The sequence below is a fragment of the Hippocampus bargibanti genome, linkage group LG14 (genome assembly GCF_051943395.1).
Source record: "Hippocampus bargibanti isolate YZ-2025 linkage group LG14, ASM5194339v1, whole genome shotgun sequence".
NCBI lineage: Eukaryota > Metazoa > Chordata > Actinopteri > Syngnathiformes > Syngnathidae > Hippocampus > Hippocampus bargibanti.
In genome coordinates, this window is record NC_142747.1 from 4,544,926 (window position 1) to 4,567,367 (window position 22,442).

At 44.1% G+C, this 22,442-nt stretch overlaps 1 protein-coding gene across 6 annotated transcripts; it reads right to left on the bottom strand.

Moving 5' to 3' along the window:
- Window positions 1-5: 5 nt before the first annotated feature.
- On the bottom strand, window positions 6-20,695 carry LOC148888049 (uncharacterized). Of its 6 annotated transcripts, none has more exons than XR_016117156.1 (13): window positions 20,322-20,695; window positions 13,893-13,954; window positions 12,307-12,409; window positions 11,264-11,349; window positions 11,069-11,169; window positions 10,915-10,985; window positions 10,732-10,839; window positions 10,567-10,637; window positions 9,460-9,577; window positions 9,222-9,386; window positions 7,792-8,911; window positions 3,271-5,945; window positions 100-232 (listed from the first exon to the last, which is right to left on the bottom strand). XR_016117156.1 is itself a non-coding variant. In XM_089013692.1 (13 exons), the coding sequence occupies exons 3-13, from the start codon at window positions 13,925-13,927 to the stop codon at window positions 5,509-5,511; spliced, it is 2,415 nt and encodes an 804-aa protein (XP_088869818.1). In that variant the 5' UTR covers window positions 13,928-13,954; window positions 19,177-19,288; window positions 19,531-19,973; the 3' UTR covers window positions 3,164-5,508. The 6 variants fall into 6 exon arrangements, 5 of the variants coding, with proteins under 5 accessions (XP_088869817.1, XP_088869818.1, XP_088869816.1 ...); XM_089013692.1 differs by lacking the exons at window positions 100-232; window positions 20,322-20,695 and adding exons at window positions 19,177-19,288; window positions 19,531-19,973 and having other exon boundaries at window positions 3,164-5,945; XM_089013691.1 differs by lacking the exon at window positions 3,271-5,945 and having other exon boundaries at window positions 6-232.
- Window positions 20,696-22,442: the final 1,747 nt, after the last annotated feature.

Here is a 22,442-nt window from a genome sequence, read left to right on the forward strand (position 1 = left end):
GGCGGGGGTTAAGGGGAAAGGAGATGAAGGAAAGAGGAGGAGGTGATGGGAGTGGCGTGTAGGCCGTATTGGTCCGGCATCTTGTGGGCGGAGCCAAGTGAGTCAATGGCACGGGGTGGTGGATCGAGGATCCCAATCAGGGAGACACACCGCAAGAGGAGTGCATGTGATGCAAAAAAGAGGGGGGAGGCTGGGGGGTTGGCTTGCTTAAGATTCCACCCAGCCAGTCCACCTTAAAAGGACAAAGGATGGCGTTTATTACAATTTAGGCCGAGGATTACCAGAGGGAGTGGAGATTAAATAAAAAAAAACGAGAATTGTCCATAGGTCGGGGGTGGGGGTCCCTGCCACTCGATGCCTGACTAAATAATTCATTAAAAACATTTCAAAATGGCACGATTCCTTTCAGTTCAATTATGTTCAACAATAAAAAAAAGAAAAGGAAAAAGGAAACATAACTGATCACGCTCAGAACTTTGATCAGGATGTGCTGCGTAACGCTGCGCTGTAAAGGCAGCTGTTTTTTTGTTGGAAGAGGGTGGAGCGTCCACAGAGTCATCTCCTGCTTCTCATACTGCAAGGCCGCGTTGCCATGGAGACTGCCTCCACACAAGAGCACCTACAACATGGCCGCCCCCCGTGGCGCTTCAAGTACATTTAGTGAAGGTGACATTTGCCAATGTTTTTTTCTTTTCAAATTGGGCACAATCCTGACATCAGAGACAACGCCTGATACACTAATGATATACACTCAATTATTCCTTGACAAAATCAATCAATCCTGTCCCGATAACTTCAATATGGTGGCTTTTGGTGTAAAAATGTGCGGAATCATTCAGGTAGCTCAATAAATAAACGACAGTCGAAACTGCTTACAAGGGACCTGGAGGGACAGAGCGAATCGGTCCAGACAGACTTCTCCGTCTTGTTCCTTTTTGTCCACTGGCATTTCAACGTTTCTTTGCTCCCACGTCAAGCTAATCTCTGCAGGAAGTTTGGAACCGGTCCACCTTACTTCCACTACATGAGCAAAACTGGCGTGTTATCAACCAATCCGATTTAAAATTTGCCTCAAATCAAACACCATCACTTTTGCATCTTTTGATTAGTTTAACTGGCAACGTTTATCTAGAACAATGAACAAGCATGAAAACATTCGTTTCAGCATCATCTCTGGCAAATGTATTTATATATATATATATATATATATATATATATATATATATATATTTATATATATATTGCTGCTATATAAATATAATATTTCCTTTGATCACTTTGCTGCTGTGAAATGTAAATTTCTCCACTGCGAGACTAATAAAGGCCAATCCAATCCAATCCAATAGTTAGTGTTACTGTCACTGAGATGATGTACGTGATAGTTTGTGTTTGTTCCAGTCTTTTTGTGTATCATGGCGATGGGTTCTGTAATTGTGATGTGATCGTCAAGGAATTAAGTATAGAGTCCCTCGTGAAAGAGCACCAAATCTCATCTCTCATCGCATTTTCCGTACCGCTTATTCCTCATTAGGGTCACGGGGGTTGCTGGAGCCTATCTCAGCTGTCTTCGGGCACGAGGCAGGGGACACCCTGAATTGGTTGCCAGCCAATCGCAGGGCACACAAAGACGTACAACAGTAACTCTCACACTCACACCCAGGGACAATTTGGAGTGGTCAATCTGCCTGCCATGCATGTTTTTGGAGTGTGGGAGGAAACCGTAGGACCCGGAGAAAACCCACGTGGGTCCAGGAAGAACATGCAAACTCCACACAGGGAGGCCGGACCGGGACGCGAACCGGCGACCTCTGCACTGTGAAGCCGGTGTGCTAACCACTCGACTACCGGGCCGCCCCAGACCACCAAATGTTTAAGAGAATGTTTACAAGTTCACTTCTCCTTGGTGTCCGTCAGAAACTTCTCCACAAACTTCAAGTAGTCCAGAATTCTTCAGCCCGGATCACCCCCAGAACCTCATCCTTTCACCACATCAACGGGAGTGAAAAGAGCTCCACTGGCTCCCCGTCAAATATAGATCAACTTTAAAATTATTCTTTATACATTTAAAACTATCCATAACCTTGCTCCCCAAAACTATCTGACCTTCTTCAAATTTCTATTCCCTCGTTCCCTCAGATCCTCTTCCTCCCTTCACCTCTGTGTGCCACCCCCCCCCCCCCCACCCCTGCCCATCTCAGCCCGATGGGGGACAGAGCTTTCAGCTGCTCTGCCCCCAAACTCTGGAACTCACTTCCTCCCAACATTCGTAACATCAATTCTCTTCCCACCTTCAAATCCCATCTCAAAACCCACCTATTTAAAATTGCATTTTCTGTGTAGCTCTATCTCTTGTTTCTATTTATAATTGTATTTTATTTATTGTATTCTATTTATAATAGTATTTTATTTATTATTGTATCTATGCTTGTCGGTGAAGGTAAAGTGTCCTTGAGAGCTTTGAAAGGCGCTTGAAATAAAATGTATTATTATTATTATTATTAGTAGTAGTAGTATTAACAAGAACAACAAAAAAAATATTATTATTATTATTATTATTATTATTACAAGGACACTGAGATTATTTCTTCTGGGGAAAAAACTGATTTGCCGTTAATTTCCGTAATTGATCGAATCACCAAATCTGTCCCGCCTATGCCATGAGACAACTGACTGGCAAGAGTTGTGGGGCAGCAAAAAGCTGCCATGTTCGCTAACTGCCAGGTGTTTGTTTATTTGGTGAGTCCAACAATGTTGCAGCGCTCGCGCAGCGCGCTCACATGCCACAAAGTGGAAGCCCGCTTTTGTAACAATGACCCATTTAAGCCCCGGCCCCCACCCCGAAACGACGCCCCCCACAAACCCTACACGAAAAAAAAAACAAAGGCGAGATTGTGTGAAATCAAAAACTCACCCGTTGACATCACTGGAGGACAATATGAAGACTGCAAGTGAAAAAAATACCTAATATGGAATGTGGGAATGAGGGTCCAAGTTACTAAATTTTGTAAAGCTACTCATGTCTTGACACCAAAACAGACCCACATGCATGAAATTACAAGGTTTTGGTTGAACATGACTTCTCGTCTGACTGCAGCATGCCGCCATCTAGTGGTACAAAAAAAGCTCACCGGGCACGTCAGGGAAGGTTCTGACGAGCCCAATGTGTATTTTACTTTTTATTTGACATTTCAAATAATACAAACCCTGCAACCCTGTGTTTATATTTACAAAAGACACAAATAAACCAGCACGGACTCAAGGTAGACTCACCCCTTGTGTATTCCAGTTTTCTTTGGGCTCGTCCCGTTCGGGGTCGTCACTGCATGGCCTTCGCTCACTCTGTATCGTTCTCTCTCTCTTTCTTTCTCGCAGTTCCGTCCTCATCATCCTTCTGCTAATAAACGTTCTCTCTCTCTCTGAACAATTCCAAATCTGGTCTATTTGACTTTGTCTCGAAAACACAGGTGTCAAGGTCAAGGCTCAGGGGCCAAATCCGGCCCGCCACATCATTTTTTCTGCCCGCGAAAGCAAATCAAACAAATTCCATGATGCTTGCTAAAATCCTAACCAACATTTCATATTTTTGGATGTAACCCATAATAACAGTCATTGTTCTTAACTTCAGATTTGACAACAAGTTATTAATTAATTTGTTGTGCGCTCTATATGTAATATGTGTAGGGGATAAAATATTCTAATGGCTTCCCCAAATGTATAACGACCCTTGAAAGGAAATCATAGCTTCACTGTGGCCCGCGGCAAAAAATGACTTTGACACACCTGCTCTAAAACGTCCAACCGTGGCTGTCCCTCCGATGATCTTATTCGTATTTGTAATGCAATCCAACCGATTCACTGCTAAAAAGTAGCTCTAGTCCCTGTCACCCGAACTGAGGATATTCTATCACATGACCCATCTGACACTTTCCTAGACCTCTTCTGATCTACATCTCTTCATCCCCAGCTTCACTAACCCCCCTAAGTCCACTTTTGTCCGTGACTCCGCCTTTCTCAATTTTTGTCCAACTATTCCACGCACCCAGTGCAGATCACAATGTCATGTTCAAAGGTCACATAATCTGCTTCCTGTTGCAAACAGGAAGGGTCTCGGAGCGGATCTCTGATGCAGTAACAAAGCATGGGTGGGCAAACCTTTTGGCTCAGGGACCACATTAATTTGTTTGTGGGCCAGGTCAGTACAACGTACAGTACATATAAAATATGCTGATATTTTTAAGTCCATATCAAACATCAACACAACAAAACCATTAAGGTATTAACATACTTTTATGAGAACAGTGTAACAACTGTGGGCAACCCCCCCCCCCCCCCCTCTGGTGCCATCACACGATTGATTGCTGTGTGAGAATGGGATGCTGGCGGGCTGGCCAAAATTGTTGTATGTGTTGCCGGCTTGCTAGCGCGTTGCGGTGCCAGGCGTAGAATTCAAATTTTAAAAATAGGGTCTGAAGGTCGTGGTCGTGACTGTTGGGGACCAAGACGTAGCAAGCATTAGCAAGGATGAAGTGAGGAGGGCGCTGAAGAGGATGAAGGGGGGAAAGGCACTTGGGCCTGATGATTTAACAATCGAGGTATGGAAGTGTCTTGGAGAGGTGGTGGTGGTGTTCCAGACTGGGTTATTTAACAAGATCTTAGATGGTGAACAGATGCCTGAAGAATGGAAACGAAGTGTACTCGTGCCCATTTTTAAGAACAAAGGAGATATGCAGAGTTGTACTAATTACAGAGGAATAAAGTTGATGAGCCATACAATGAAAGAGTAGTTGAAGCTAGACTAAGAGCAGAAGTGAACATTTGTGAGCAGCAGTATGGCTTCATGCCAAAAAAGAGTACGACAGATGCAGTGTTTGCTTTAAGAATGCTGATAGAGAAGTACAGAGAAGGTCAGAAGGAATTGTATTGTGTCTTTGTAGATCTGGAGAAAGCGTATGACAGGGTGCCCAGAGAAGAGCTGTGGTATTGCATGAGGAAGTCTGGAGTGACGGAAAAGTATGTCAGAGCGGTGCAAGACATGTACCATGACTGTGCTGTGAGGTGTGCTGTCGGTATGACTGAGGAATTCAAGGTGGAGGTGGGACACCACCAGGGGTCAGCTCTGAGCCCCTTCTTGTTTGCTATGGTGATGGACAGGCTGACAGACGATGTTAGACAAGAATCTCCTTGGACCATGATGTTTGCAGATGACATTGTGATCTGTAGCGAGAACAGGGAACAGGTGGTGGAGAAACTAGAGATGTGGAGATATGCCCTGGAAAGGAGAGGAATGAAGATCAGTCGCAGCAAGACGGAATATATGTGTGTGAATGAGAGGGATCCAAGTGCAAGAGTGATGCTACAGGGAGAAGAGATAAAGAAGGTGGAGGATTTTAAGTAATTGGGGTAACTGTCCAGAGCAATGGAGAGTGTGGAAAAGAGGTGAAGAAGCGTGTCCAGGCAGGCTGGAGCGGCTGGAGAAAAATGTCAGGTGTGATGTGTGATAGAAGGGTTTCAGCTAGCATGAAAGGAAAAGTGTATAAAACCGCGGTGAGACCAGCCATGATGTTTGGACTGGAGACAGTGCCACTGAAGAAAGGACAGGAAGCAGAGCTGGAGGTAGCAGAGCTGAAGATGTTGAGGTTTTCTTTGGGAGTGACCAGGTTGGATAGGATCAGGAATGAGTACATGAGAGGGACAACTCATATTAGAGGCTTTGGAGAGAAAGTCAGAGAGGCCAGACTGAGATGGTTTGGACATGTCCAGAGGAGAGAGAGTGACTATATCGGGAGAAGGATGCTGAGTCTTGAACTGCCAGGCAGGAGACCGAGAGGAAGACCAAAGAGGAGCTTTATGGATGTGGTCAAAGAGGACATGAAGGTACCTGGTGTGACAGAAGAGGATGCACAAAACCGGGATAGATGGAGGACATTGATTCGCTGTGGCGACCCCTGAGGGGAAGAGCCGAAAGGAAAAGAAGAAGAGGTCATGGTTGTAATAGTATAATAATAATACATTTGATTTTTAAAGGACAACCGACGTCTCTGGACAAGTTGTGTCCATAATTTGTAAAATGGCTTCAAATGACTTCTACTGAGCGTACTTCAATACAGTTTCAATAAGATTCCACCGCATGTAGCTATATTTTACATTTTAAGACTCGCGCTGAATATTCAGGAAGTATTGTTTTTGAGTTGGTGACGAGTCCGTACGTGACGTCACTAAAGGAACGCCCATTACCAAAAAAAGACTGAAAAAAAGACTGATGCTTAGAGTAAACATATTATGCATGTTTACTTAGCACATTAGTTTATGGCATTATCAAGCGTATTACTACAGATTTCAGTCTAAGGTTCATGCTTATCGATTAGTAAACATCGCTTCTGTGTACGTTTAGTCGGAGCGGGATCTCTTCACTTCTCTTTGTGATTCCATGTTTAACACCATCTATCGTCGTCACTGATATTTTTATCACAGAACTTCGTTGAACACCGAACCAAGAAGAGAAACAAGAATTTGAAGACGCATTGTAGCGGTCCTTCCATCACGTCAATGTATTTTGCTGTACTTGTTTGGTCTGCACGCAAAAGCCGCCAGAAGAGGGCTTCCAAGCTCCATATGAGGAATTTATCAGCCTGTGGAAACGGAGGTGGCCACAGGAGGTCGCCATTTTGTGCCTCTTTTTCGGTGAGAAATTTCCCCTCAATGTTGCCTCAAAATGACAGGGAACAACTTCTTTAATCGATTGCAAACATGTATGCTTTCCTCTTCAGAACTATTTGAATCATATTCATAACTGGATGTGTAACAAGAAAGGATATTCTCCGAATCTGCAGCCATTGTTTTGATTCTTCAGCAATGCAAGACGTCTTGGCGTGACGTCACGAACTGGGAGCGAGACTTTCGGAAAATGTCCAATTCGCAGCTCAATTTCTTGCAGATTTTGGACACTTTAAGTCATTTTTATTGGTGTTTAACATTTGAATAAAAATATCCTACTGCATGTTTTGGGTATCTTAGATGCTATAAAAGTTTTTCTGATGTCAGTTAAAAAAAAAAAAGTGATGTCAGTTGTCCGTTAAGCGCCTTTCAAATCTCTCAAGGTCATTTTACAGTCACAGTTTTTGTATGGGTGCGCAGCAGCAGCCACACACGCCAGCAATCACTCAACCCTAAGTAATTCAAATAGATAGACTCCCCCCCTCTGATGCCATCACACGGTTGATGTTAGGTAGCTAATAGACAGCTAATAGCCAACTAGCCATTTAGCTAGACGTAAGTACGGGTGATCATAAGTCGAGCCGGTCGTAAATCGGATGTTACCTGTAGTTGAATGGTTCTCATTACATCATGTGTATGCTAGCTTTCTAGCTATCTAGCTGGCTATCTAGCTCGCTATCTAGCTGGCTACCGAGATAGCTATCTATTTTTTGTCAATTAGCTATGTATCTAGCTATCTGGCTGTCTATCTATTAGCTATCTACCGAGCTAGCTATCTGGCTGGCTATCTATTAGCTGGGTGGCTAGCTTTCTATCTATTTGAGTTATTCCGGGTTGAGTGAACGCTGGGGCGTGTGGCTGCTGCTGCTTACCCACAGAAAAAACTGATCCTGTGTTTGTAAAGTGACATTGAGAGTTTTGAAAGGCGCTTAGAAATCAAATGTATTATTGTTATTATTATATAAACTGAGACAAGATCATCATTACTTCGGATGATATCCTTTGAGTGACTTTTTGATATGGCGGTGTCTCCCTTGGCTCTAGAAAGGTTGAGAAAGACATGTTACACACCCGTACCAAGACATTGCGGGGATGTTTCCTTGTTCGTCTCCGGTCTCCCAATAGCGTTGAGATGCTTGAAAATGCCATAAAACAGACCGGGAGATTCAGACTTGCTCCTCGAACTCTCCAGTGGAACATTTTGACCATTTTCATCCTGACCGAGGAGCGGTGCCAGGCTAAGCCCTGTTTCGATGGATCTAGAGTCTGGTTTTTGAGGTAAATCAGGAAAGTGAAACACTTTTTTGGACTTGCATGCAGTCTTCTGGCGCATGTCTCTGGCCTCTGGGATGGTAGCACACAAGTCGCCGTCCTCTTCCTTCTCAACCTTGTCCTTCTTGACTTTCACAGATAGTGTGTGTCGATGGGGGATGTTACATTTTGAGGAAGGCGGAGAGCTGAGCAGGAATCTGACCAGATCCTCATTTGTCGGGTCTCCCGGATACCGGTCGGTCTCCATGTCAAAGGTCCGCTGGCGGGTCAGGGTGCCTGTCGTCTTGGGCGTTTTGGGGTTTTCAAAAGAAAATTCGGTGGAGGAGACACTGCCTTGGTTGCTGTGGTAGAGCAAAACCTTCTTCGAGGCTTCGCGTAGTTTTTGAGCCTCTTCCTCGTTATTGTCCTGGATATCGTCTTGGTCGACGTCCGGGGTGGTGGACAACGTTCGAGCTGATGAGGAAACAATTGGAGTCTGACTGCTCGAGTCCTGAACTGTACAAAGCGTGTCCTCTCCCTTTGCCTTTTCAGACCCACAATTTGTGTCCTCGTTCGAGGTTTTCTCTTGCTGGCGGGAAGTTCCACTAAGTTCTACAGCTGAACTCCACTCTTTCTCCGCTTTTGCACTCGCCTTTAAAGAGCCGGCGCGTTTCAGCTCGGGGAGGGTCGGTTGAGAGCTGATCTCCGAAAGGCTTCCCGTTTGGGGACTAGCACTCATCGGGCTGCCGTGTACCGACGAGGGTCGTCCTGATCTTCTCCTCTGGAGTCGGTTGCTCAGGAAGTTTTGCAGGATGGACTCCAAAGCGATCCCCTCCATTTCTTTGTCTCTGACCGAGCAGGTCGCTGTGGATCTGCGCTTGGCGGCGCTTTGAAGACGATTCCTGTGTCGCCGTTTCACCTCTGCCACTTCCCGGGCCGTGTTCTCCTGCAGGAAAACGGCAGAGAGTGACGGATCAATCGGGAAATTGCATCGAGGCAACTAGACTCTGCTTGGTGGTGAAGACCTGTTGTCAAAGAGGCTTCAGCTATTTGGAGTACATGATACTATGTTACGCTGTGTTTTTTTGTAGCACAGAAAAACTCTACTGGCACAAAGTCCTTCAAGAACCCAAAACAGTACACTTGCCTCAATTCAGCTTTTGCGCGTCAGAATGACTCGAGAATGTACGCAGGCGTGTTCAGGAATCAAGTGTTGACTTGAGACTTTTTGGAAGGGATCAGAACACGGGCTTAACCTGCATTGCTCGTAGAAACTTGTCGCAAAATGAGTCGAAGATTGAGCAACACTCCTCCAGTCGGAACTTGCTGGGGTCTTCGCAGAAGTACGCCGCCACTGAATCATTGGTTGACTGGAGCTCCCGAAGGTCCTGTTCTACTTCATCCAGGCAGATCTCCGCATCCTGATCCAGGAAACAGCACTTAGTCCCGCCCAAGTAAAGGTTAAGCAATGTTTCCAACGGAGCCCCTTCGGACCTTGAGGAAATCCTCCATTTGAACCTTAAGGTCTTCCTGCTTCAAACTGTTCACTTTGGCATCGTTCACCTTTTGGAGTTGTCGATCAAACTCGGCCTCGAGGTCACTTTGGCGGATTCTGAAGAGAAAAAGGTGGAGGGATACATTTGTAACTGGGAAGAAGAGAGTCCAAATTTACAGTGACAAGAGCAACACCACAAAAAAATGGACTTTGCAACTTATCAGTGTGCGTCACGACGATACACAGAAATTGCCAATTGAATGTCCAAACTTTCCGTGAAGGAAGGGGCAACTTTTGTTTCGCGAGGAAACAAACTGAATAAGCACTACAAATAAAGAAATTAAAAAATGTGTCTCTGTGGAGGTGCAGGGTTCGTTTTGCATGTTTTCTTTGTTTATGTGTGACTTTTCTATGGGTCCTCAGCTCCGTTCCCAGGCTTCAAAAACAAGGTAATGGAACTCTGTAAACTGTTTGTGTCACGTTTCAGTTTGCGCCCAATGGGTGGACTTTAGGGCCCCGCCTGCAGCTGCACATGTGTTGCTCGTTTTAATCGGTGGCAGTTAAAAGGACTCCCGGCACGACCATTCAGTGTCAGTGTCGAGTCATTGTTTGTTTCACCTTGTCAGTTTATTTCGTCTAGTCATGTTTTACCTATGGTTTTGTTTTCTACTTTGGACCTTTTTGTGATAAGTACTTTGTTGTTTGAGATTTTGTTCCTGTCGTCTTTATTTAATACAATTTGTCAAATACATCCTACTCCTCCCTCTTGCCTGCCTTTTGGGGGTCCACCAACATCACCACCTTGCAAATTCTGACAGTATGTAGGCATGATAGTTGGCACAAATGGTTATTCGTCTATGTGTGCCTTATGATTGGCTGGGGACCAGTTCTGGGTGTCCCCCCCATACTACCCAATGATAGTTGGAATAGGTTCCGGTGCCCCCGCGACCCCTGTGAGGAGAAGCAGATCCAAAAAATGGATGGATGAAATAGAGCTCCGGCTTTCCCACTGGTACAGAGCTGACACGGCCTTTCTGCTAACACCCACGTGGACCTGTCGTGTTGCGCAATGTGGTCGCTTTCCAGGAAGTCAAATGGGTGTTTACCTTGCAGCGGCTTTAATGTGCTCTAGTTGGTTGGGAAACCCAAGTAGCTCCACGTCAATGTTCTGAGCTTGCTGGAGGAGACCGTTGGAATGACATTAGGAAAGAATTTTGAGAGACATACAAAAAGCGTTTGGAGACTTGATGAAAGCGACGCGGTCCACTTGCCATCACAACATAGTGCATCAGATTCATCCCGGGCTTGTTTGCTTTGGTGTCCGCCAACTTCAGCAGCGATGCCATCCGGAAGCCGACTGCGCTACCGGCGTATCCGCCCTGTTGTCCAAACAAGCCGACACACGCCCTTACACCACCAATCACGTGGCCACACCCATGGGCTAACTCACTCACAGCATTCATGTAATTCCCCGTCTTCAAAACCAGACGAATGACTGAGTGCAGACTGTCGGAATCCAAAAGCTCTGAGAAAACAAACAAGAGAAATTTTTGCTCTGTTTGCATAAAGAATTATCGGGAGAAAAAAAAAAAAGCAAAAGTCGAGCACCATTTCCAGCTGCTTTCAATATGCCAATGAAGTTTCTCATTTCGGCCATGGAGGGGAAAAACTCCTCCTTCAGGACCAAGCAACTCAAACGCTCCTCATACCTGATAAACACAAACACAAAATGCTTCAGTAGTAAACCTTAATCCTGTTAATCGGTAACAACATGGAGGACATGAATGCAGCAGGGGTTCTCACTCAGGAATGTGGATCAGCATCAGCATGAAGAGGTCGGCATCTGGGAGGGCTGTTTGGTCGCCGTTAAATTTAAGCAGCTCTTTGACCTGCGAAAAAAAAACATTCAGTTAGTGTGGCGGATCTGGACGGCGCCGCGAGAGTGGCTGCCTTTCCAGCAGCTCCTGTGTTTTGCTTTTCTACTTTCATTTCTTTCATTACTTTGCTGCTGTGAAATGTAAATTTCTCCACTGCGAGACTAATATAGACAAATCCAATCCAATCCAATCTAAGTCTGGCTTCTCTGACTTTCTCCCCAAAGTCTCTAATATGAGTTGTCCCTCTGATATACTCGTTCCTGATCCTATCCAACCTGGTCAGTCCCAAAGAAAACCTCAACATCTTCATCTCTGCTACCTCCAGCTGCTTCCTGTCTTTTCTTCAGTGGCACTGTTTCCAGTCCAAACATCATGGCTGGTCTCACATGATATTTTTCTCCAGCCGTTCTAGCCTACATGGACATGCTTCTTCACCTCTTTTCCACATTCTCCATTGCTCTGGACAGTTAAAATCCTCCACCTTCTTGATCTCTTCTCCCAGTAGCATCACTCTTGTACTTGGGTCACATTAATAAAACATTTACAAACCATTAATAAGGGTAGCATGGTGTTAGTTTAGTTTCTTAGCTCCAAATTTAGTGCCAACAATATCAGAACAATGCCCAAAAGTCTTGAGGTATTCGCTGCATCCAACAGTGTCATGAGTCTTAAGAACTGTCGATAAATTTACACCAACTCTTTCTACAAAAATCACACGGCGCGTAGATAAAAACCATTTTTTGTAACATTTAAGGTTTTTTGTTTATTTCAAGAATTTTCTCTCTTCATTTTATTTGTTAATGGAGACAGCAATGAGCCATTTCCAAAGTCTTCATGAAGGCAAATATTTTTGCAATGTACTTTGATCAGAGGAATTTGTCTGTGTCCTGTTATTAATGGTTAACAAAGTATTTTTTAGTGCTTTGGCAACGGTGTATGTGTTAACGTGAGAGAAGCCGGTACAGGTACCTCGTCATTATCTGGCAGTAGTTTACGCAGCTCCCTCAGTTTCCCAGGACCAAAACCAAGGCCGTGTCCCGCCTGGATTTCTCCAATCATGTCCATGACAGGCCTGTGGATTGAAGCGTCCAGTGGTCATGTACAACATCCATTTTTATTATTGTTGGACACCTCAAAGTTGCCGTTGCACCAGTGGGCCTTGGCAAAAAGTCCAAGATGGCGCCCGAGCCTTGCTTTTTTTTGTTTTTTTTTTTTGTTTTTGTGTTTTCTTTTGACACTTTGTGTTGTTGTGCGTCATGTGTAACAGATACGGATTGTTTTTGGCCACGACATTCATCAAGGAGGAGACTGTGCTGAGCGGTTGCGCCTTTTCGTCAGAACGAATATGCCAGCACTGTTTTTGATTAGGAGGAATGTAAGTGCCATTTGACTGTCATCGCAAGTGCCATGTGACTGTCATCGGTGGACATGTCTGGGGCAATTTTGCGCCTGTAATGGGCACCATGTTCACACCCCGCGCTTTGTTCGGGGGAAAGGTGCTGTTGGACAGTTTCCGACTGGAAGGATGCATGGCTTGAGGAGCCCACGATGAGAAGAAAGGAGCGTTAGCGCAGCGCCGATGTGTATATGGAACGGTTGCAGCTTGGAAGTGAAGTGGATTTACGTGGCACGGGAGATGTGAGACAATTTCTTTTTGTCCATGGATGCTACAGCTTTGTGTTTGCTTTCAACATTTAGCTTGTAGCAGACATGCACATTGCACCATGACGTCCTTGATCCACTGGCGAAAGACGCTTTGATCCTCTACTCTTTCATCTAGAACTGCTTCATGCACCAAAGCGCTGCAGAAAGTGCTTAAGATTGAATGCCTGTCTTTGTGTCATCATAGTATTTGGTATTTAGTTTTTTTGTTCTTTTGACTTCAAGATGGCGCCGTGAGAGTGGCTGCCTTTCCAGCAGCTCATGTATTTTGGTTTTCAACTTCTTTCTTTCCTTTCCTCTAACTTTCATAACTTTGCTGATGTGAAATGTAAATTTCTCCACTGTGAGACTAATAAAGCCCAATCCAAGCACACTTTTGGAAAACAAGAACCTGGTTTGAAAGCAGCACATAAAGTGCAGCGGTGCCTTGGCTTCAAAGACTTCAAATTTGCACGTAGTCTTCACCAAGCTGACTACAAGTACTCCTCGTTCAAATTTGTCAACAATTTCGATCAATAGAAACCACTGACTCATATTCTTAAGGTCAAAATATGCAAAAAAATGCTCAGACACTTTCACTGTGAGGTTGCCACGTGAACTGATAGTAGTCCGATATTGTTAAATTTGCTGTTGTGGAGTGTTTGAAATTCACTCTGAAGTCAAATTTTTGCTCCTCAAAATAAAAAAAGCGGTATTCAGAAATCAAGGCAACACAATACTGGATAGTGTTTGATGGCCGACTTAACGTGTGGAATGTGCAGCGCATGCTCAGTAGCTTTGAGCAACACGCTTTGCACCTCAACTCGACGGGGTCTGTCAGAACATGTGAGTGTGACGCAGTCGCGTTGTTGTGTTGCAGCACGTGCTGTTGTTGCGTAAAGGTCATGACTCACCGTCTGAACTGCTTGAGGAAAATACCAATGTTCATACTCCGTTTGGCACTGAGAATGGACACCTAAGGAAAAGAAGACAAAACAATTTAGACAGGTATAAAATGGTTGACCTACGAGGTTAAATGGACCATGCACTCAAAACATTGATTTCATCGTTTAGGCATCAGTGTCTGAAATCAACTTTGCCCAGTGAAATGAATGGAAACGCTGTTAATCCGTTCGCGCTCCTTGAAAAATGTGTCATGTTCAAACACTTCACTGCTTGTAAACATAAACATGGGGGAAAAAAATGAAAGCAATGATTGCAAGATTGGGGCAGACGGGGGTATAAATGATACTGTTTTCCATCCATTATCTGTACCACTTATTACTCATTAGGGTTGCGGGCAGGGCCGGCTCTACCCAATTTGGTGCCCTCGGCGAGATTACATCCCGGCGCCCCCAATACAATTCAATGACAACAGCCAACTGAGCAATCACAACAGTTTAATTTGAGTAACAACAAACTCAACAGTAACATCAGTTACTTTGTTCAGTGTATCTTTCAACTAAAGACTAAAATTTGACACGTCTGGACTTCCTGGCAGCAAAGGCATCTATGGTGTCATCAAATGACACCTGCCGAGACATCTTACGGTTTATACTCATCAGGGCAAGTCCATTTAAACGCTCCTGAGACAAGGTGGATCTCAGGTACATTTTGATGACTTCAATTTGGAGAAGCTCCTCTCTGCAGCAGCAACTGTTACAGGAATGGAGACAGGAATCCTCAGGGCGACCCACATATTGGGGTAAACTTCCTTCAATTTCTTCTCCTGTAGGAAGCTGAGAAGTTCAAAGGTTGTCATTTTGGCTTTTTTCCGGGGCTGGAAAACTCTGCAATTCCTGTACCAGTTCCTTCCAGTCCAGATCTGACTGCCCACCACAGCTTAGGGTGTTGCTGAGTGTTCGACATTGTTGACTTAGCTCTTCATTGGGCAGGTCAGGGAAGTTGACAAGTACGCCATACTTCTTCTCAACTTCACCCAATGTCTCAAATCTTTCCCGCAGTGACACAATGGAGACATCCACCACCACATTGAAGAAGGAATTTTCCATTTTCTTGAGGGCGTCTCTCATTTCCTGGTCAGGAACCTCATAGGAGAACTGTCTCTTTGTTTTTCGCAATCTCTTCTGCTTAAGGACAGTCTCTATATTCATCTTCTCACACATCTCCTTAGCACACACTTGAGCAGAAGAAAATCCACTGTCTCTGTAGGCTACAAGGGAGGCTTCAGTTCTTCTCAGAAGGTCAACTGCAACATCCATTTGCATTGTGACTGACTGCAATAATTTGCTGACATGTTGAATCTTAGTCAGGATGTCATGCCAGACCACAGTGCAGATTGAGAATCTGTAAGATGCAACCTCTTCAGCTAGAGTTTGGGCCTCGATTTTTATTGTTGGGTCTGTGGCGTTGTCCCTCACCTCTATAAGTGCATTTCTGACTTCTGCAGCCTGGTATCTCACAGCTTCTACGCTGTTGATTCGACTCTCCCATCTTGTATCTGACCAGGATTTCAGGGTTATGGTCACATGTTTTTTTTAAATGGACCATCGCTGAGTAGAGACCGAAAACAGTGTGAACATCTTCCGCAGGTAGCCAAAGTAGCAAGTGGCATCTGGAGAGCTTTTTGCTGCATCAGCTACCACCAGATTCACCGTGTGTGCTCCGCATGGCACAAATAAAGCCCTTGGGTTTTTTTTCCAGAAGCCTGGCTTGGACTCCTTTCCTCATCCCTTTCATATTTGCTCCATTATCATAAGACTGCCCTCTACAGTCTTCAAATGGGATGCTGAGCACTTCAAGTCTCTTGCGAATGAGGGTTGAAAGGCTTTCTCCAGTGGACTCCTCTGCCTCAAGGAACCCCATAAAATACCATTTTATTTGTGGGGTGTCCTCAACTGCAACATGTCGAATGATGACAGAAAGTTACTCTTTATGGCTCAAATCAGGGGTGCAATCCAAAATGATTGAGAAGTACTTGTTTTGTCGAATTTCTTTGACCATTGCCTCCACAATCTTTTCACCAATGCAATCAATGAGTTCATTTAGAATATTTTTTCCCAAATAGGATGCATGGCTAAAGCATGTTTCCACATCAGCAACATGCTGCTTCAATACAGGATCAAACTTTGCCATGAGTTCTACTTCTTTCAGGAAGTTGCCGTTATTTGGTTCATGAAGTTTGTCTGTGGTTCCCCTGAGAGCAATATTTCGCTCTGCCAATGACTGTATGATGGCCACCAACCTGGTCAGGACATCACGCCACCTCCTCCTTTCAGCTTCTATTAGTGCCATCTCAGCTCTGTCTATTGTTTGGCCCTTGTCAAGACGAGTTTCAAGTTCTTTCCATGAGGCCATGTGCTTCAAATGATCTGGACTGTTCTCATGAGATTTTAGTATGTCGCTGCAATTTTTCCAGTCATTTAGTCCATCACTGATTAGTTTGTATGTTTTCTGTGAGAAGAGCTTACAACAGAAGCAGTATAAACTGTTGGTTTTAATGGAATATACCATCCAACTCCTCTTGATCCTTTCTCCATTGCAAATTACAAATCCCGTCTCTCACGTGACCTGCCCCGACCTGACCTCTGATCCGCACTTCCGCACCCAATAACAACACGTCACGTGCTCATACATAATTTAGGAACATGTCACTGTTTATTTATTTGTAATGTTAATATATATATTTTTTCTAGACAGAACACACTAAGTGAGGGCACCAATGGGCATAGAAAATTATTATTTTCCCTCGAGGCCAAGAGGGACTGGCGGCGTGGCGGCGCCCCTACAGCAGATGGCGCCCTAGGCGACCGCCTATATCGCGTTCCCTCTAATTTTTCATGTGTCTGAGCAGACACACAAGCTACCTGAGCACATTGAGTACCGCTGTGAGAAACATCAGATGTGTACTAGTGATGTGTCGTTCGCAAACGAGCCGGTTCTTAGAGCCGGATCTGTGAAGTGAACGAAGAGAGCCGGTTCCTAACAAGGAGCCGACAATTTTTTGTCCTCTACTCCCCGCCCCCAGTCTTCGGTTAAAGCCGCATGTGATTGGTCGATATCCATGGTAGAGGAGGGAGGGGAGAATTACAGACACACGCAGCAGTGAGGAGAAGGAGGAGGGGGAGGGGGTAAGGGTAGACAGATGGACAAATGTTATCACATTATGTTGTTTTTATTATTCAATTATTACATTTTTTACTAGTTGGTATGATAGCATTATTAATATGAGAAGCAAATTAGTGACAGCTGATCATCAAACCTGAGTAACCACAGTGAAAGTGAAAGTTCGTGGATGCTCTCTGTGCACATATAAATCAACCCATATGAATAAAATTATTTGATATAGTGTATTTTTCAACCGAGTAATTTGTTTTTCGCGTAATTTTATGTGATTTTTGGTAGTTAATTAATTAAAGGAAAAAAAAAAGAAACAAACTGAGGAGCCGGATCTTTTTAGTGAGCCGAGCCAAAAGAACCGTCTCTCTGAAAAGAGCCGGAATTCCCATCACTAATGTGTCCGCTGTGGCCACACACCAGTTTCACGCCAGTATCACGGCACGTATGGGCAGGGCACATTTGCGCCGTTCTGCTCCGATTGGCTGCCTAGCGTACATGAACTGTACGGCATTATTGGATGGACACCTGTCACTCATTGAGTTACATTGCAAAATGTGCGCTGCATAGATATTCTTGTGCGCTGAGTATGTGCGAGCAGTGCCCGATTGCGCACGCTCGCAGCTTAGATGGAACATTGGTTGCGGGTGGTGCTGGAGCCTATCCCAGCCATCTTCATGCACTAGGCGGGGGACACCCTGAATTGGTTGACAGCCAATCGCAGGGCACACAAAGACAAACAACAGTCAGTCTCAAACTAACACCTGAACAATTTGATGTTTTTGTAATGTGGGAGGAAACCGGAGGACCCAGAGAAAATCCACGCGGGCCCGGGGAGAACATGCAATCTCCACACAGGGAGACCGGTTCGTGTCCCGCACCGGTCTCCCTGTGTGGACCGGGCCGCACATATGATACTGTTTTGCATTCCATTTTTTTAGCCTGCATATTGATAATAATAATAATAATAATAATAATAATAATAATAATAATAATACAGTGGGGCGTTGGCTTACAAACTTAATTGGTTCCCAGACAGAGTGTAAGGCGAAAAGTGTCTATACAAAAAAGTAATTTCCCATAGGAAACCTTTAAAATGAGAATAATCCATTCCCAGGTCTCCATAAAATATAATTTTCAACTAAATAAGCCTTAAAACTACACACAACATACCTTATTCTATGTATGATAAATGTGCTATTGTATTGTAATAAAAGAAATACACTGCACTGTATAATAAAGTCACTTTATTTACATTTGTGATGGTCGTTGATGGCTCTTAATTGACACCTGTTGCTTTCTGACTTGTAAGGTCTTACGAAACTGAGGCATCACATTATCATTCATCACATTGATGATTCTCATAGCCACAGTCTTTTCTGGATGGAACTGTCCAATAAAAGCCTGCACATCACAAATTCTTCCATGCTGCTTTCAAGGATCGAAGGGTAACATCATGCCAAGCCTTTTCTATCCGCTGAACACAATTATATCACGTTCCGAGCGTGACAGGGCGTCGGAACGTTAATAAAAGGGGTTGGATCCCTAAGCAGGCGGCAGAGACGTAGGTACTGGCAGAGATTTTATTACAACAAAAGGCGCGAGTCCGATGATTCCATGGACCCGACAAAAGAAGGTGGGCGGGGACGATCCGTCCAGCCTATCAAGCTAGGCAAAATAAAATGGCACGCAGGGGTCAAAGAAACCCGCGATCCCGGAAAGCAACAAACTTACACGATCACGGCTAACAATCACCTCAGGCGAAGCAAACTCTTGTGCTGGCAAGTCCAAGACACTGGTGTGGCGCGAGGCGTCGTAATAATCTCACTGGTGAGGTGACAGTGACTCGTTGAAATTTCCCAGTATGGGTGATTAGGGGATTGATATCAGCTGGCGGAGGTCGGGAGTGGCGGTCCCACCCTAGCTATCAACTAGCACGTGACAAGGTCGGTGTCATTAGTCACGTGAAAGCATTGAGTAAATAACGCCTATGTGTGCTTAGCATATCGGTACTGGGCTCTTTATTTGTAGAATGGTAGTAGAAAGTTACTCTCAGGGAAGTGATGCACAGCGTGGGAAATGTGTCAGGCTGAGATTCACATGAAAGCAGGCGGTGCGCACCTGTGACGCCACAAACGCACACCTCGTTCGTGTTTCTCAATGATCTCCTTCTCCTCGACTGTAATTTTTTGTGTCTTCTTCGGCTGAACACGAGCCTCTGGTGGGGTCTTTTCTAATAATCAATGATAATTAATAACAACAAATTAGAATTAATAATTAATAATAATTACTAATAATAACAACAATAACAATAATAATAATAATAATAATAATAATAATAATAATAATAATAATAATAATGATAATAAATAATAATTATAAAGACCAATTAATGATAATTGATAACAACAATTAATAATTAAAAATTAATTATTAATTAATAATTAATACTTATAATTAATAATTTCACTTCACTTCATCCCATGGCCTAGAAGGCCGTAGGAGTGCCATGATGGACGTCTGGGCAGTCAGAGATCTCCAGCGCTCTCGGTCTTCGTGGGTAGCACGGTCGTTGTTTTTCCGGGCCTCGGCCGATCCGGCATGAGTGATCCTGACTGTTTGTACATCATGACATTTCAGTAGGCAATTAAACTTGGTGGTGCCTATCTCCTCTCCAAGCTCTTCACCAGGAGTTCCGGAGCCGCCCTGGTTACCCTTGTCTAGTTTAGCCTGCCGGTCGAAGCAGTTTGCCGTGGTGTGGCCGCAGAACCTCTGCTACTTGGAGCCATAGACAAGAGCTGGGTGATGGTGAGGACCAGTTAGGGATCAACCAGCTATAAAGCATCAGCAATACAGCTGCGACCGTATCTCCCTCAAAGGTACTACCTCTCCTATACACCCCATACACCACAATTAATAACTAGTAATTAATAATTAATAAATACTGATAATTAATAATACATTATAATTAATAATTGCTAATAAGTATAAATAATTATTATTAATAAAATAATAAACATAATAATAATAATAATAAAATAATAATAATAATAATAATGTTGCTTTTTAAGTGCCTTTCAAAATTCTCAAGGACACTTTCCAATCGCAGGATAACAGTCAAGGTAGCAATACTGTATATATAGACTGTGAAAGTCCATTCACAAAAAAAACATCAAGAAATGCAATGATAAAACACAGTTACAAGTAGATAAGTGTCCTAAAAACAGTAACGGGGGGAAAACCCATGCTGTTCTTTGTGCACTCACCACTTCCGCAACAGAGGCAGCACCCAGCAAGGCCTTGGGGCCGTGGTGACCCAGAGTGGCCAGCCGTTGCTGCTGCTGATTCTGTCGCTGGGCCCGTTTATGACTGAACAGCTCCTCCATATGTTCCGTGTCCAGCTCGTAGTCGCCGTCTGTCGGATCCTCCGTCCAGATGTTGCGTTTGCCCATCACGGAGTGCTTGGGGATGGTCTCCCAGTTGAAGTTGCGCATCCTGGAGCGCCGACGCTCCAGATTCAAGCCGCCCTGGCCGGGGCCCGGCGGTGGTGGGGGCGGTGGTGGGGGCGGGGGTGGAGGCGGAGGCATTAAAGGCGGCGGGGGAGGAGGTGGCGGCGGGGGATCACCAGCTTCCATCTTGATTGGAATTCAGCTGCGACGTTCTGGTGTTCTCAGCTGCACATGCCACCTGACAAGAAGCCCGTCAGCAGCAGCACCGGGCTGATGGTTTTCATCTGACTTGGGTGCAACAGGTGTGCCCTCAGTGACAGGAAGAGTGATGCATTCTTTCTAAGGGAATAAAAGGGCGTGGGTAGCGGTGGGGGTGTTACCATAGATTTATGACTTCAAAGTCACACACAATGATATCATATAGTTGGCTAGCTGAATAATCGGGTTAATATTTCATTCTAGTAGTACTTTATACTAAGCGTAATGGTACCCTATTTTCCAGTGTATGAGGCGCACCGGAGTACAAGGTGCACCCCAAATGAATTGTGGATTTTCAAATTTTTGCCATATATAAGGCCGACCGGACTATAAGGCGCACCTTCAATGAATGAAAAAAAAAAATCACATTATAATACTGTGATACCTCAGGTTACGAACGCTTTAGCTCACAAACATTTCGCCTAACAAACATTAAATTCGTGAGCAAATAGTCTTGGCTGACAAACTAGTTTTTGTACCAAAGCGTTTACATACTATTTCGCAGATACTTGGAGGAGGAAATTGAAATAGATTAAAATAACATGCACTGTGATTTATCAAGATTGCGTCTGTTTTTAATAAGTTTTCATTGAAGGGGCAAAGTTAAAGAAATCAACATTTATTGAAAAATGGAATCACTTTCAACATTCAAAACATATTATTACACAACGAAATATTCAAGCTCAATGATACCAACGAAATATTCAAGCTCAATAATACCAACTTTTAAATTGTTAAATTCCGCAAAATCATAGATGGTTTGTCCTGACCGCGCGCTCAACAAACTCTCCACTGACGCCCTCGCCTTCACGCGCAAACAATACACGTGTACCGTCGCCGAGCACACAGACATAGGCTACCTGCAGTTGAAATTTGCATACTCGGCACGGCAGCCAATCAGAAGCCTGCTTTTTTCTTCCGGACTTTCGCAAGCGTTATAAAGTCGTGCAATTGCATGTCATTTTCCAAAATAGATGCACAGAACCTGAGCCCAGAAGAAAGATTCAAAAGAAGCTAACAACATATGTGACGCTACAAAACGTAAATTTACATTAAACCGTGACTGTAAAGTGTACGTGAGACTTATGAAAGGGGCTTAGTTGCTCATAAAGCAATGCAAATGTTGCATTGTGCACCACAATGACAATCGACTACTGCAGCAATATCTACAGCCATGCACATTTACTGTAAATTAAGCAAGGTAGCATTTGTAGTAGGTACATTCTTGATTATAAAAAAACTTTATACTTTGTGGCAATTTTTTTAATGTGATTAGTTGTCTCATTGTGCTTGAAGTTGTGAAAAATGGGGCAGGCAACTTTACAGTTATCTGCCCTGTTGTCCGCTAACTTTTTGTCATGAGTTTCAGACACTGTCTTTACTATAATTTGAGCAAATTTGGCGGGCCGGATTAAAAAGCCTAATTGGCCGTATCTGGCCCGCGGGTTGTAGTTTGCCCATGTCTGGTTTATGGGGACCTGGGAATGGATTATTCTCATTTTAATGGTTTCTCATGGAAAATAAATGTTTGGAAGACGAACTTTTCGCCTTACACTTTCTGGGAACCAATTAAGTTTGTAAACTGAGTTATTACTGTATATAAATAAGTTTTCCAAGTATAAGGCACTCCACATAAGGCGCTACAGTAGAGGCTGGGGTTATGCACTACTTCTACTGGGG